This window comes from Gavialis gangeticus, unplaced genomic scaffold (genome assembly GCF_001723915.1).
Source record: "Gavialis gangeticus isolate Ggan-Ray unplaced genomic scaffold, GavGan_comp1, whole genome shotgun sequence".
NCBI lineage: Eukaryota > Metazoa > Chordata > Crocodylia > Gavialidae > Gavialis > Gavialis gangeticus.
This window is the reverse complement of record NW_017728995.1, coordinates 37285102-37295866: the sequence shown is the minus strand read 5'-3', so window position 1 is coordinate 37295866 and position 10765 is coordinate 37285102. Positions and strand designations below refer to the sequence as shown.

Genomic DNA, 10765 nt, shown 5'->3' with positions numbered 1-10765 from the left:
GCTTTGCACCCCCTCATCCAAATCACTGATGAAGATGTTGAACAGTGCAGGCCCAAGGACCGAGCCCTGTGGGACCCCACTTCCCACGTCCTTCCAGGTCGAGAAGGACCCATCCACTACCACCCTCTGGGTGCGACTCTCTAACCAGTTGGCGACCCATTGGACTGTATGGGTGTCTACGCCACAGTCCCCCAGCTTCCTAATGAGAACAGGATAAGAGACAGTATCAAAAGCCTTCCTGAAGTCTAGGAAAACTATATCCACTGCCACCCCTGCATCCAAGGAGCATGCCATGAATTTCACGTAAAGAGCATGGGGTGGAACTGTGATCTTTCTGTGCATCTGAGTCTCATTGAGTTCAAGGCCAGAAGAGCCCTTATGTCATCTGAGTTCTTGTACATCAGAAGTCATTACATTTCACTCGGCTCTCTCAGTATTGAGCCTAGTAATTGTGTTCAACTAAAGAGAGAGAGAGAGGCATCTAGAGAGCAGAACCCACCCACCACTTCTGCAGGCAGTTTGTTCAGCAGCTTATCTCCATTATTTTTATCCAACTTCTTTCAGCTTCCAGCTCAATCCATTTAGCCAATCAAGAATAACAACTGAGAACTTACTTGATTACGGCGTAGAAACACCTTCACCTGGAGAAAATACCAAGTACTGAAGAGCTCTTTAGTTTTACAGAGAAAGGCATAACAACAACCAGTGTCTGGAATCCAAAGGCAAAAATCAGAAATGAAGCAGAAACAATAAAGGTGATGAACCATCAGAATAAACAAAGGGCCCCTTAGGACCAGAAGTTCTCTTCCTGCAAAGGTACTTGTCCACTGTCAGAAAGAAAAGGTATGCCTCGTTTGGATAAGTTAAATAGGCTGAACTCTTACCATGGCTAGACACGCATGGCTGTGCGGTATGTGGCATTTCCTGTGCTGCTACCTTGCAGCACTGGGGGGGAGTTGGACTCTGGGAGATTCGGGGGTCAACAAAATCTGCACAGTGGGGTGGCGCACACAGCTGCAGGGCACACTGCCTCAAACTGAAGCCTGGCCAGCCAGAGCCACAGTCCGGCTGCCGGCCACACTCCCAGCTGCAGAAGCGCCGTGGTGCAGCTTCCCTGGCCCCCAGGTAAGGCTGTGCTGGCCCCCCACACTCCCAGCTTCCCTGGCCCCCAGGTAAGGCTGTGCTGGCCCTATGCTTCTGCACCCCACCCAGGGTAATCTGACGTGCGCCAAAAGGCACGTGGTGGTATGGGCGTTCCCCAGGGACAAGCAAGGTGCGCTTCTGCTTCTTATCCCCAGGGAACCAAATGTCTGCGGTCATCTGGACACGGCCTTTAAGTCTTTCACTGTAAAGCACTTTGAACCACTGCTGTAGTTTCTGCCCTTCCCTTTTATTTTTAACCTCTTTTAAGAAATGTGAGCAGCAGAACAGGACAGTGTTCCAGTATCAGTATGGCCAATACCACATACAGAGGTGAAACTATCTCCCTCGTACAACTCATTACGCCCCTGTTGAAGCACTCAATCATCGCACAATCCATTTTGCCAGAACCTTGCACTGAGAGCTCATGTTGAGCTACTTGACACCAGTCACTCTTTAGATGATCCAGCCTCCTATTCTGCAGGTGTGGCCTCCATTCAACCCTGGCTGTACCATTTTGTAATTGTTTGTATTTAAGCACATTTTATTTGAACAGGCCCCCCTTGCAAACAAAACAGATGGCTCAGAAGGAATGCTCCCTCTTCATCATATTTCCCATTCTGCCAGTCCACACATTTTAAGCAGCAGTGATTTTACACACGCTTCCAGATCACTAATGAAAATGCTGAATAGTTTAAATCCTAATCCTGATCCCTGTTAGAAATCCCATGCATTCAGTGATTACATCTCACTGACAGCTACCTCGAGACCTGCCAGTAAACTAATCCTCAACTTATTTAATGCATGCTTTTTTATTTTGTATCATACTATTTTTAAATCAAAATCTTGTGCAGTACTAAGCCAAATGCCATGAAAAAGTCTGTTACATTTATCTTTATCAACCCAATTTGTAATCTGAAGTAATGAAATTAGTCTTCTTTGACAAGCTCAATTTTCCAGTGACTGGTGTTACTTAGACAACAGAACCTCGATCTTTCATATCTGGGGAGGTCACAACCCACTTAGTTTTGCTGTATTCCTGTCCCTTAATTCTTTATTAATTGAATCCTTTATTAATTGAATCAACTCTTCCATTATCAGTCTAGGACTGAGGCCTATAGTTACTTGAATCACCTGGCTTGTTCTTTTCAAATACTGTCAACATTAGCACTCTTCCATTTTTCTGGAATTTCTCTAGTATTCCAAGATTTAGGGGAAAATACCGTCAGTCACCTCTTTTAAGACTCAGGGCACAAACCGTTTTGGTTTCTTGCTTAGACATGTGTATCCCTAGTAGACATACAACATCCGCCTTATATATTTTATCATTTTCATTCAGTACAAGCACTTCACCCTTGTCACATTTCCCCTTTATTGTTAACAATGTTACCATCTCCATCTAGTGACTGACACAGCACAGCCCTAGAAAACTACTTGAAGCTGTAAAGATGACAACAAAAAGACAGCAGTAGTCTGGAACCATGGTATCGTCCAGCCAGCAACGAATAAGGCTGGGGACACACTGGTCCTAGGAAGTCAGTGCGGCTAGTGCTGGCAAGACTGCGGTGACGTCTCAGTATGCTGCCACACATTTGGCAAAGGAACTGCTTCCACAGGTAAATGTGGAGCAGAGAGAAGGAAAATCTTCCCAGAGAAAGAAAGTGAAGGTAGGAAGGCAGCTTTCTCCTATTCTGCAAAGATCTAACCTGCAATTTAGGTCTTCAAGAAACTGCACAGGATTTATCCGTAGGCAGGAGTTATGGCCCGTTCAAGGCCTTGTTCTGAACGAATAGAAAAACACCATCAGGTCTCTGGGATAGACCTCTAACCTCTTTCCAGCAGAGAAAGGTCCCTGTACAATTTGTAAAGGTTTGGATTAAGGCCTGAGTGTGCCTTTGACAGAAGTTATTCACAACTGGGGGCATCAGAGAAGCCTCAGGACCTGTTTTAGGAGCACACAACAGCAGGATTGTATGTATGCTCCCTTTGCCTGTGGCACTACTACCAGGCTGGGGAAAAATCAACAAAAGGAAAGTGTAAAAAGGCACAGAAGCACATGTGGGGAGAAACCAAACTGCAACTTTCTTCCCCAACCCCCTCCAGGATTTTCTACTTTCTTTATGGATGTATCAGATCAGCAGGAAGAGGATGAAAAACATAGTTGCTCCCCACATGCTTCTCTCATTTTTTAAGCAAGGCTCAATTAAGTTGTTTAAATTGTTTTTTTTACCATTAGTTTGTTTTATTTTGTTGAGTGTCTGTTGATCCAAGGAACAGCTTTGAGATCATGAGGAGCAGACGCTGAGTAGAAGGGCACTGGCCGCCAGCAGCACAACACTGTTCACAGGTATAGGAGCTACAAATAAAAATGCAAATCAACCGGGTGACTGGGAAACAGAAATCAGGCTAGTGAATGTCCTCAGCTCTGGATGTAGCATTTAGCCTGCAGAGGCACTGCCAAGCCATGCCATGCCAGAGCATTCTAGGCTAGGAACAGACACTGCATTTGTCCCTGGATAACTTATGCCTGTGTTTGTCCCAGAACAAAAATATCCCAGGATTGGCGTGTGCACACATCATCCTTCTAGTCAGGGTTTAGTGAGACACTTAATGCACTGCTGCTTTTCTCCCACCGATTCGATGACACAATCATAGGATAACTGTACAGACATCCTTTGCAATATCCCAGGATAAACTGTTACTAACTCTTACCCAACAAACATTTTTAGGATTTATCCTGGGGCAACAGACATGGATTGCTGTACAACTACACTTTGTCCTAGGATAAAATGCAATGCCGGTTTGTAGCCCTAAAGCCAGAAGATTATTCTAGAGCCAAATTATTCTAGTCAGATCTTGATGGAGACTACACCAAACTGAACATCACAGAGGAAAGGATGATAGTGATACGTCTCCCTTCAACGGCAACTGTGACATCCTGATCTGCAAACAGATGTTGAATATTCAAATATAAATTCATGCACTTGGTTCATTTCCTTCCTTGCTCCTAAGACTACTTTCCCAACAACAGAGCAAAACCCTCTCAGCTTCCCTGGCTTTCTTCTACTCCCAGTGAGCACTTAAATCCTCTAACTCCCTTCCAGGGGACAGAGAACTTCCCTGGATTTCTCTCGCAGCCACAGAATACAAAATGCTGTGCCCCAACCTCCGCTCGCTATCTGGCCCATGGCCTATGCTCCCTGATGATTGCTGGCCTGCGGCAGAGATTGGGAACTACAGCAAGGGGAGACAGGATGAGCAGGAATAGAGACAACTGGAGTGGGAGCATCCCCAGTAGGGCACCAGACTGGAATCACTAGGCAAGAGTCAGGATGCTCTGTTTCCCAAGGTACAGAAATATGAGGTGTGTCCATACCACTTCTGCATCAGCTGGGTCTCTCTCTGCAGCTCACTGGAGGGCAGCAGACAGGGGAGTCCTCAAGGCAGGTCCACGCTCTAATTTTTTACTTTGTGCAGAGTGGGACCAGATGGGCAGGGATGCGCTTCTTGGAAGCGCTCTAAAGAGCACTGCGGTAGCAGTATCGGCCGTCTCTACATCGTAGCACAGAGGAACTGTCTACCCCATCAGCATCAGTGAGCATCTTACAGCACAAATTAAAAAGGAAGAGAGAAAGTCATCATCACTACTGATACGCAGCCATACCTTCTGCAGAACACTGGAGTGACTGCATCCCTTCCAAGGCCTCGATATATTCCTTCCCCAGCCATTCTGTGTACGTCCTTTTCTCTCTTACTGGCACAATCTTAACAGTAGCATCCTTAAAGAGCAAGTCTGTTCCTGAGAAATCCAAGGAATCAAACATTTTGAATCCATTTCCATTGCTGTCATTTCCAAAGAAATCCTGAAAGCAATTCAGAGTTTTCACTAGTACCAGGTTGAGTTATAAATCCCGTGCTTTTAGAAGCATTTGTAAGACAACTGGAATCAACTCTCTCCATGGCTCAGAAGCTCACAAACAATTCTAGGAGTTCTAACTTCAGTCCAATAGCCCTTTATATGTTTATAAATGTTTCAGATCAACTTGGTGATGCTCAGTGCTACCTAATGGCAGTTAAGAGTGTCCTGTTAGGGACGAAACGTGCTTCAGTCTCCAAGCCTAATCAATTCTCAGTCTACGTGGTAAGGCTCCCAATACTGGGGGCAGTTAGCAACACGGGGGCACTTTCTGCAACTGTTACGTGGCTGGAAATCCCATCGTAGCTTCTCTCATCCATCCATCTAGCTACACAATTGTAATACTTTGCTTCCAGTTAACTGTGGTATAAATCGAGAATAATGGTATTCATGCAATGTCACCCTGTAACAGATGTTGAATCAAATGCTTCTCTAAATGCTAAATCTAATATTAACATCTTAGGGACTACTGGATTACATAGCTACCCTGAGCACCCCTGCTCACTACACAGTCCTAGTGTACCCCGAGGGCACACTCTGAACAAAGCAAGGAAGAAAAAAAAGAAAAACAATCCATAGTTATGACATAACACCTACACGTAAAGAAACCAAATCCAGGCTGCAAAGGCCCCTAACCCCACCTTCTCACTGGACTCCCCTCTGTCCCACTCCCTGCACTCCCATTCCTCACGCTGCCCAACACCACTTTGCCTCCTCTTGCCCTCAGGGCAAAACGCTTAAGGACAGTCAGCAGCCAGGGCACAGTGGCCCCTTACAGACTAACTCGTTCAGTCTCCCTGCTCCCTGTGTGTTTGTGTATCTAAGAAACTCCCAGGAAGATGCAGCACTGCAGCTGCATGTATTTGTTTCGTATGTTTAAATTATGAGGTGCAAGAGCTTAGGTTCTGGGAAAGTTGCCAGAGCAAAAATTTGAATGCCCCTGCTTGCACTGGTTTGAGAACAAACTCTTTTGAGTTACTAAACAGCATCTAACCTCCCCTATTGTACCTGAGCTTTGTCCAAGAGTCCATATACAGCAAAAATGTTGGTGTCTGGATGGACCATGACAGCCTGAGCAGGCACCTGCCCCAAATGACACTGGGCATACTGAGTGACTTCTGCACGGGCTCCATTTGGACACAGCAACTGGAAATTACTGGATTTCAGGTGAAGGGCCCAGGGATCATGACTCTTACCTGAAAGAAGAAAATAGCTTTCATGATTCACAGAATTATTTAGAATAAAGAACAAGACAAAGGACGAATATTGAAGGTGTTTGTAAAACTAAATACCATCTGTGTTCTCAAAAACAGTTGAGTGCTTGACAAAGGCCACATCCCCAGAATCCTCCACCAGGCACCTTTAAAAGACCAGACAGGTAAAATTCAGTGCAACATATCATTATTTGTATCATGCTGTCATAAACACTTTGAGAGATTGGGGCCTAATTCTTCACACCTTACTCTGCCAAGTAGCTCCCTGACTTCACTACTTGCCTAGGAGTGAGGGCCTAAGCTAATAAAAAACAATAGAGACACAAATAAAGAGGTGCAGGCAGGGATTCATTTTCTTCGGATATTAGAAAAGGCAGTAAAAAACCCAGGAAGTTACAAGAGCCCTACAACAGGAGTTAGACAAGGGAAGGCTCTCGTACAAAAGGGTGTGAAGGATGAAACCGAGAGGGGCCGCTGTCAGGTGAACAGAAATGAGGTGGAGGGTGCATTTACACAAACAATGGTTTGAATCACTCTTTGAAATGGCCTAAGCAAGTTAAATTTCACTGGAATTTTTTTGGTTCATTTAATCACATTTTTCAGAGAACATCCCCCCGCCCCCCAGAGCCTGCCACGTTGTTCATGTGTGCACACATAGATTCATAGATTTTTAGGGTCGGAAGGGACCTATTAACCCCCACCCATGTACATATAATTTCTACAACTTCATTTTGGTGCTAAGGAGCTGGACCAACCACCTAAAACTGGTGGCATGCAGAGGGGTAGGGTGCTGGGGTCTGTCATTCCAGGTTAATCTAATCCAATCCCACTTGGTTTGGGATCAAACAAGAGTCTCCAGTTCCCATCAGGGAGAGGCCAGCAAAGAACAGCCCTTCGTCGCCTGGCAGAGGCCAAGAGTGTGACCAGCACCCTGTGCTGAGGTGCAGCCTGTGCCGTCCCCCTTCGGCCCGGGCCCGTCTATAGACTCACTAGGGGGGACCAGAAGGGTTTGGGGGAGACGCTGTTTCCCCTAGCGCCCGCTGGCATAACAAGGAGCAATGGGCACAAGTTGATGGAGAGGAGGTATAGATTGGACATCCGCAAAAACTACTTCACAGTTAGGGCGGCTAGGAGCTGGAACCAACTTCCAAGGGAAGTGGTGCTGGCCCCTACCCTGGGGGTCTTTAAGAAGAGGCTGGATGCCTACCTGGCTGGACTCATTTGAGTCCCGTTTCTCTTTTTGGGGTTTTTTGTTGTTCTCCTGCCCTGGCGGGGGGTCGGGCTAGAAGATCTACTAGGTCCCTTCTGACCCTTAATCTATGAAACTATGAAACTCCCCCGTCTCCCCTCTCAGCCCCTGGCTGCTCCCTCGGTGCCTGGGTTGCTGGGCAAGGACCTGAGGGACGCCAGACGTCTTCTAGCCACCTTCCTGCCCCGCTCACTGCCTGCCTCCCCCCCGGCCGCCGTCCCATTCTCTGCTGAGCTTCCCCCAGCCCAGGCCTCTCTCCTCATGCAGCCCTGCTCTCCTCCTGTCGAGCCTGCTCCCTCCGTGCTGGCTCTGCCCTGAGCCAACTCGGTCTCTGCACTCGAGCTTGGGCCCTCTGTAGCAGGGGCTCCTCTCCCTCCCCTGCTGGAGCTCCCCCCTTCCTCCTCCTGCTCTCTCATACCGCTTTCAGCTGGGCCTTCCAGCCTGAGCCATCAGACTGAAACGGCATTCAACAGAAACACTGCATGCAAGACATGGGAAATGGTAGTAACACTCTCTTTTAGCAGTGGGTAGAGTCTAGTTTGAGCACCACATTTTAAGGGGGATATAGATAAATTGGAGAGGATCCTGAGTTGAGTAACAAAAATGAAAAAGGTATTGCAAAAAAGCTACATGAGGAAAGCCTGAAGGAATAGGGTACGCTTAGGATGAAGGAAAAAAAAATGAAGGGAAGAGATGACAGCAGTTTTCTAGTATTTGAAAGGCTTCCACAAAAACAGAGGAGAACAGTTTTCCTCCCTTGCCACAGAGGCCAGGACAAGGGGCAATAGGTTTAAACAGCAGCGGAACAGATTTGGCTCAAATCTCTGGAAAAAATTCCTAACTGTAAGAACAGTAAGAGAACAGAACAAGCTGCCCACAGAAGTCGTGGAGTTTCCTTCACCGGGCTTTTCTGTCTGGAACGGAAGAGGTTTGTCTGGAATGGGTGACAAATGGCAAATCCAGAATTAGTGCAACGGTGGGACTAGGGTCCTCTGATCCTTTCTGGGGACGAGCAGCAGCAACAAATTGGTTACCGACTGTCCAAGCCCCACCAGAGAAATCTAGAAACAGGAAAAAAGACTGGGGGCAGCCCATTTGGCTCTTGTAGATGGGGAGGATTATCAGAGCTGGATGCTGTATGGGTCCTCTGGCCAGCTCAGGGACAGTCAGCTGGCACCGGGTGACACGCAAGTATCTACATTGTTGTGGCTGTTGTGGGCTGGGGAAGGATGCTGCTCTATGAGTGGGCAGTTTTCATTTGTGTTGGGAGAACACAGCAGAGAGAGGGATGGAAAAATCTGCTCTAGGGATGTCCGACCGACCTGGGGCCTGCAGGAGGGAGGTTCAGCAAAGGATTAGTGCTGCCTTGAAAGGGGCAGCCAGGATGGGTCAGTCTATTGGGATTCAGTCCATTTAAACTGAGTCCATATGTTTATATGTAAACTTAGGCAAGAGGAAACTGGGAGGGATGCTGCTGCTGCTGCAGTAAGTGTAAGTACAGGGCCCTATTGGGGTCCGCTGCTGGTATTACCCTGATACTGAAGGAGGCTGCTTCAGTAAAAGCATTGTTCTGGTCAGGGAAACAGCAGGTTTGAGCATTAAATTTGTCTCTTCTAGAGCACTGCATTTAGACCAGGGAGATGGTTTAGAGTTTGGAAACTTCTCGACCAGCCTGGAGCCTCGCACCCCTTCTCCCCGCAACAGCATGGGAATGGACAAAGGCATCTTCCAACGAGCTGCAATGGGCACACACCCAGGTAGATACAGGGGGGAGGCAAGACAAGGGGGAGGATGTTACATGAAGCAGAGCCTTTTAGCACATTATCATTGCTGGCAGAGGTTTCAGGACAACTGCCATGTTACGGCTCCTTACAACCACTGGAAGCCCCCCCCCCCGCAGCAACCAATACATTTAGTTATTTGATATTGCAGAATAATTCCTCACCTTCCTCTGGACAGTAACAGAGACGACATTTATTCATTACCTGAAGGCTCCACTGTAGCTATAATAACGTTCCTGGCTAGTCGCAGCACACTTGTCGTCGCCATTGCCATCTCCAATGCAGAGCTCACACAGTTTTGATGGATAATTGTCCCTCTTAGCTGAAGGCACACAGCTAGCGGAGAAAAAGTCACTCACAGCTAGGAAGGGAAAGACAGAGGCGAGAATGAGCTTTTCACAACAAAGCAAGGTTACAGTGTTATTAAATTACTTGCCAGTGCAAGTCTCAGTAAGAAGCCACACACAAGCTTAGTAGGAGTGACAGATTATAGCTGCTGAGGCAACTTCAAAATGCTGTTTACATGGTTAACTAACAGAACTGCCCAGCACTCTGGAGTGATAGGAGAGGCAAAGAGCCCCTTGAACCCAGTCCCTTTGCTTTTTCCATTAAACCATAACATCTCTAAATGTAGTTTAACATAGACACCATTGCATTGAATTTCATTTCCTGCAATGATATTTAAATCAGGAAGTCACTAACATACTCGTTTATAGGCTGTAACTAGAGTCTCCTATACAGGCAGTCCTCAGACGTATGACACAATTGGTACCTGAAAGCGCATCTTAAGTCGAAACGTTGTAACTCGGAACCGATTTTCCCATAGGAACCAATGTTATAAATGGGGGATTGGTTCCTGAACCAAGGCTCAATACCCTGTTTTCACCAAAAATAACCCAGAATTTTGTACTCAAGGAAGTCTGGACAGACTCCAAGGAGATGGGCGATGCAGTGAGCTTGTTTGCTTGTGTGGCGTGGTGTCGGATCAAGCGTTGTAAAGTCAAAACTGACATCAGAAAGTTGAAATGGTGTCAATTTATAAATGCTGTAAGTGTGAAACTTTGCAACTCGAAAAACTGTAAGTCGAGGACTGCCTGTACAGCAAAGGTTACAAGGGATAGCCAATCACTAACATTTGACCCAAGCCTTTACAATATCCTAACATACAGATAAGTAATGAGATAAGCTGATTAGACAGACAGGATTGATTTTCCAAGGTTGTAACAGAGGCCTGATCCCACGACCTTTGCTCACATATGCTCCTACACTGACCTCAGTTATCCCTAGAGGGACACAGTGAGGCAGAGTCCGTGACACTCCTGGTATATGGATAACTTGCAGGAGGCTAAGGGGTGAAGGACAGGATTGGGGGGAGAGGTGGAGGGGAATGTATCAGTGAAGGTAAAAGTGCAGAGGTTACCTGGGGAGTCAGATGTCTGGCAGGTTGTAGTATGTCAGAATTCCA

General features: G+C 46.8%; 1 protein-coding gene across 1 annotated transcript in view; it reads right to left on the bottom strand.

The window, feature by feature from the left end:
• Positions 1 to 2324: 2324 nt before the first annotated feature.
• The window catches only part of MELTF (melanotransferrin), a 66102-nt gene continuing 57661 nt past the window's right edge, over positions 2325 to 10765 (bottom strand). The window contains exons 14-18 of the mRNA XM_019503532.1: positions 9505 to 9661; positions 6349 to 6416; positions 6065 to 6252; positions 4805 to 5003; positions 2325 to 3496 (exon numbers count right to left, since the gene is read on the bottom strand). Of these exons, the coding sequence (XP_019359077.1) occupies positions 3426 to 3496; positions 4805 to 5003; positions 6065 to 6252; positions 6349 to 6416; positions 9505 to 9661 (683 nt within the window). The 3' untranslated portion in view covers positions 2325 to 3425. The remainder of the gene's footprint in view (positions 3497 to 4804; positions 5004 to 6064; positions 6253 to 6348; positions 6417 to 9504; positions 9662 to 10765) is intronic.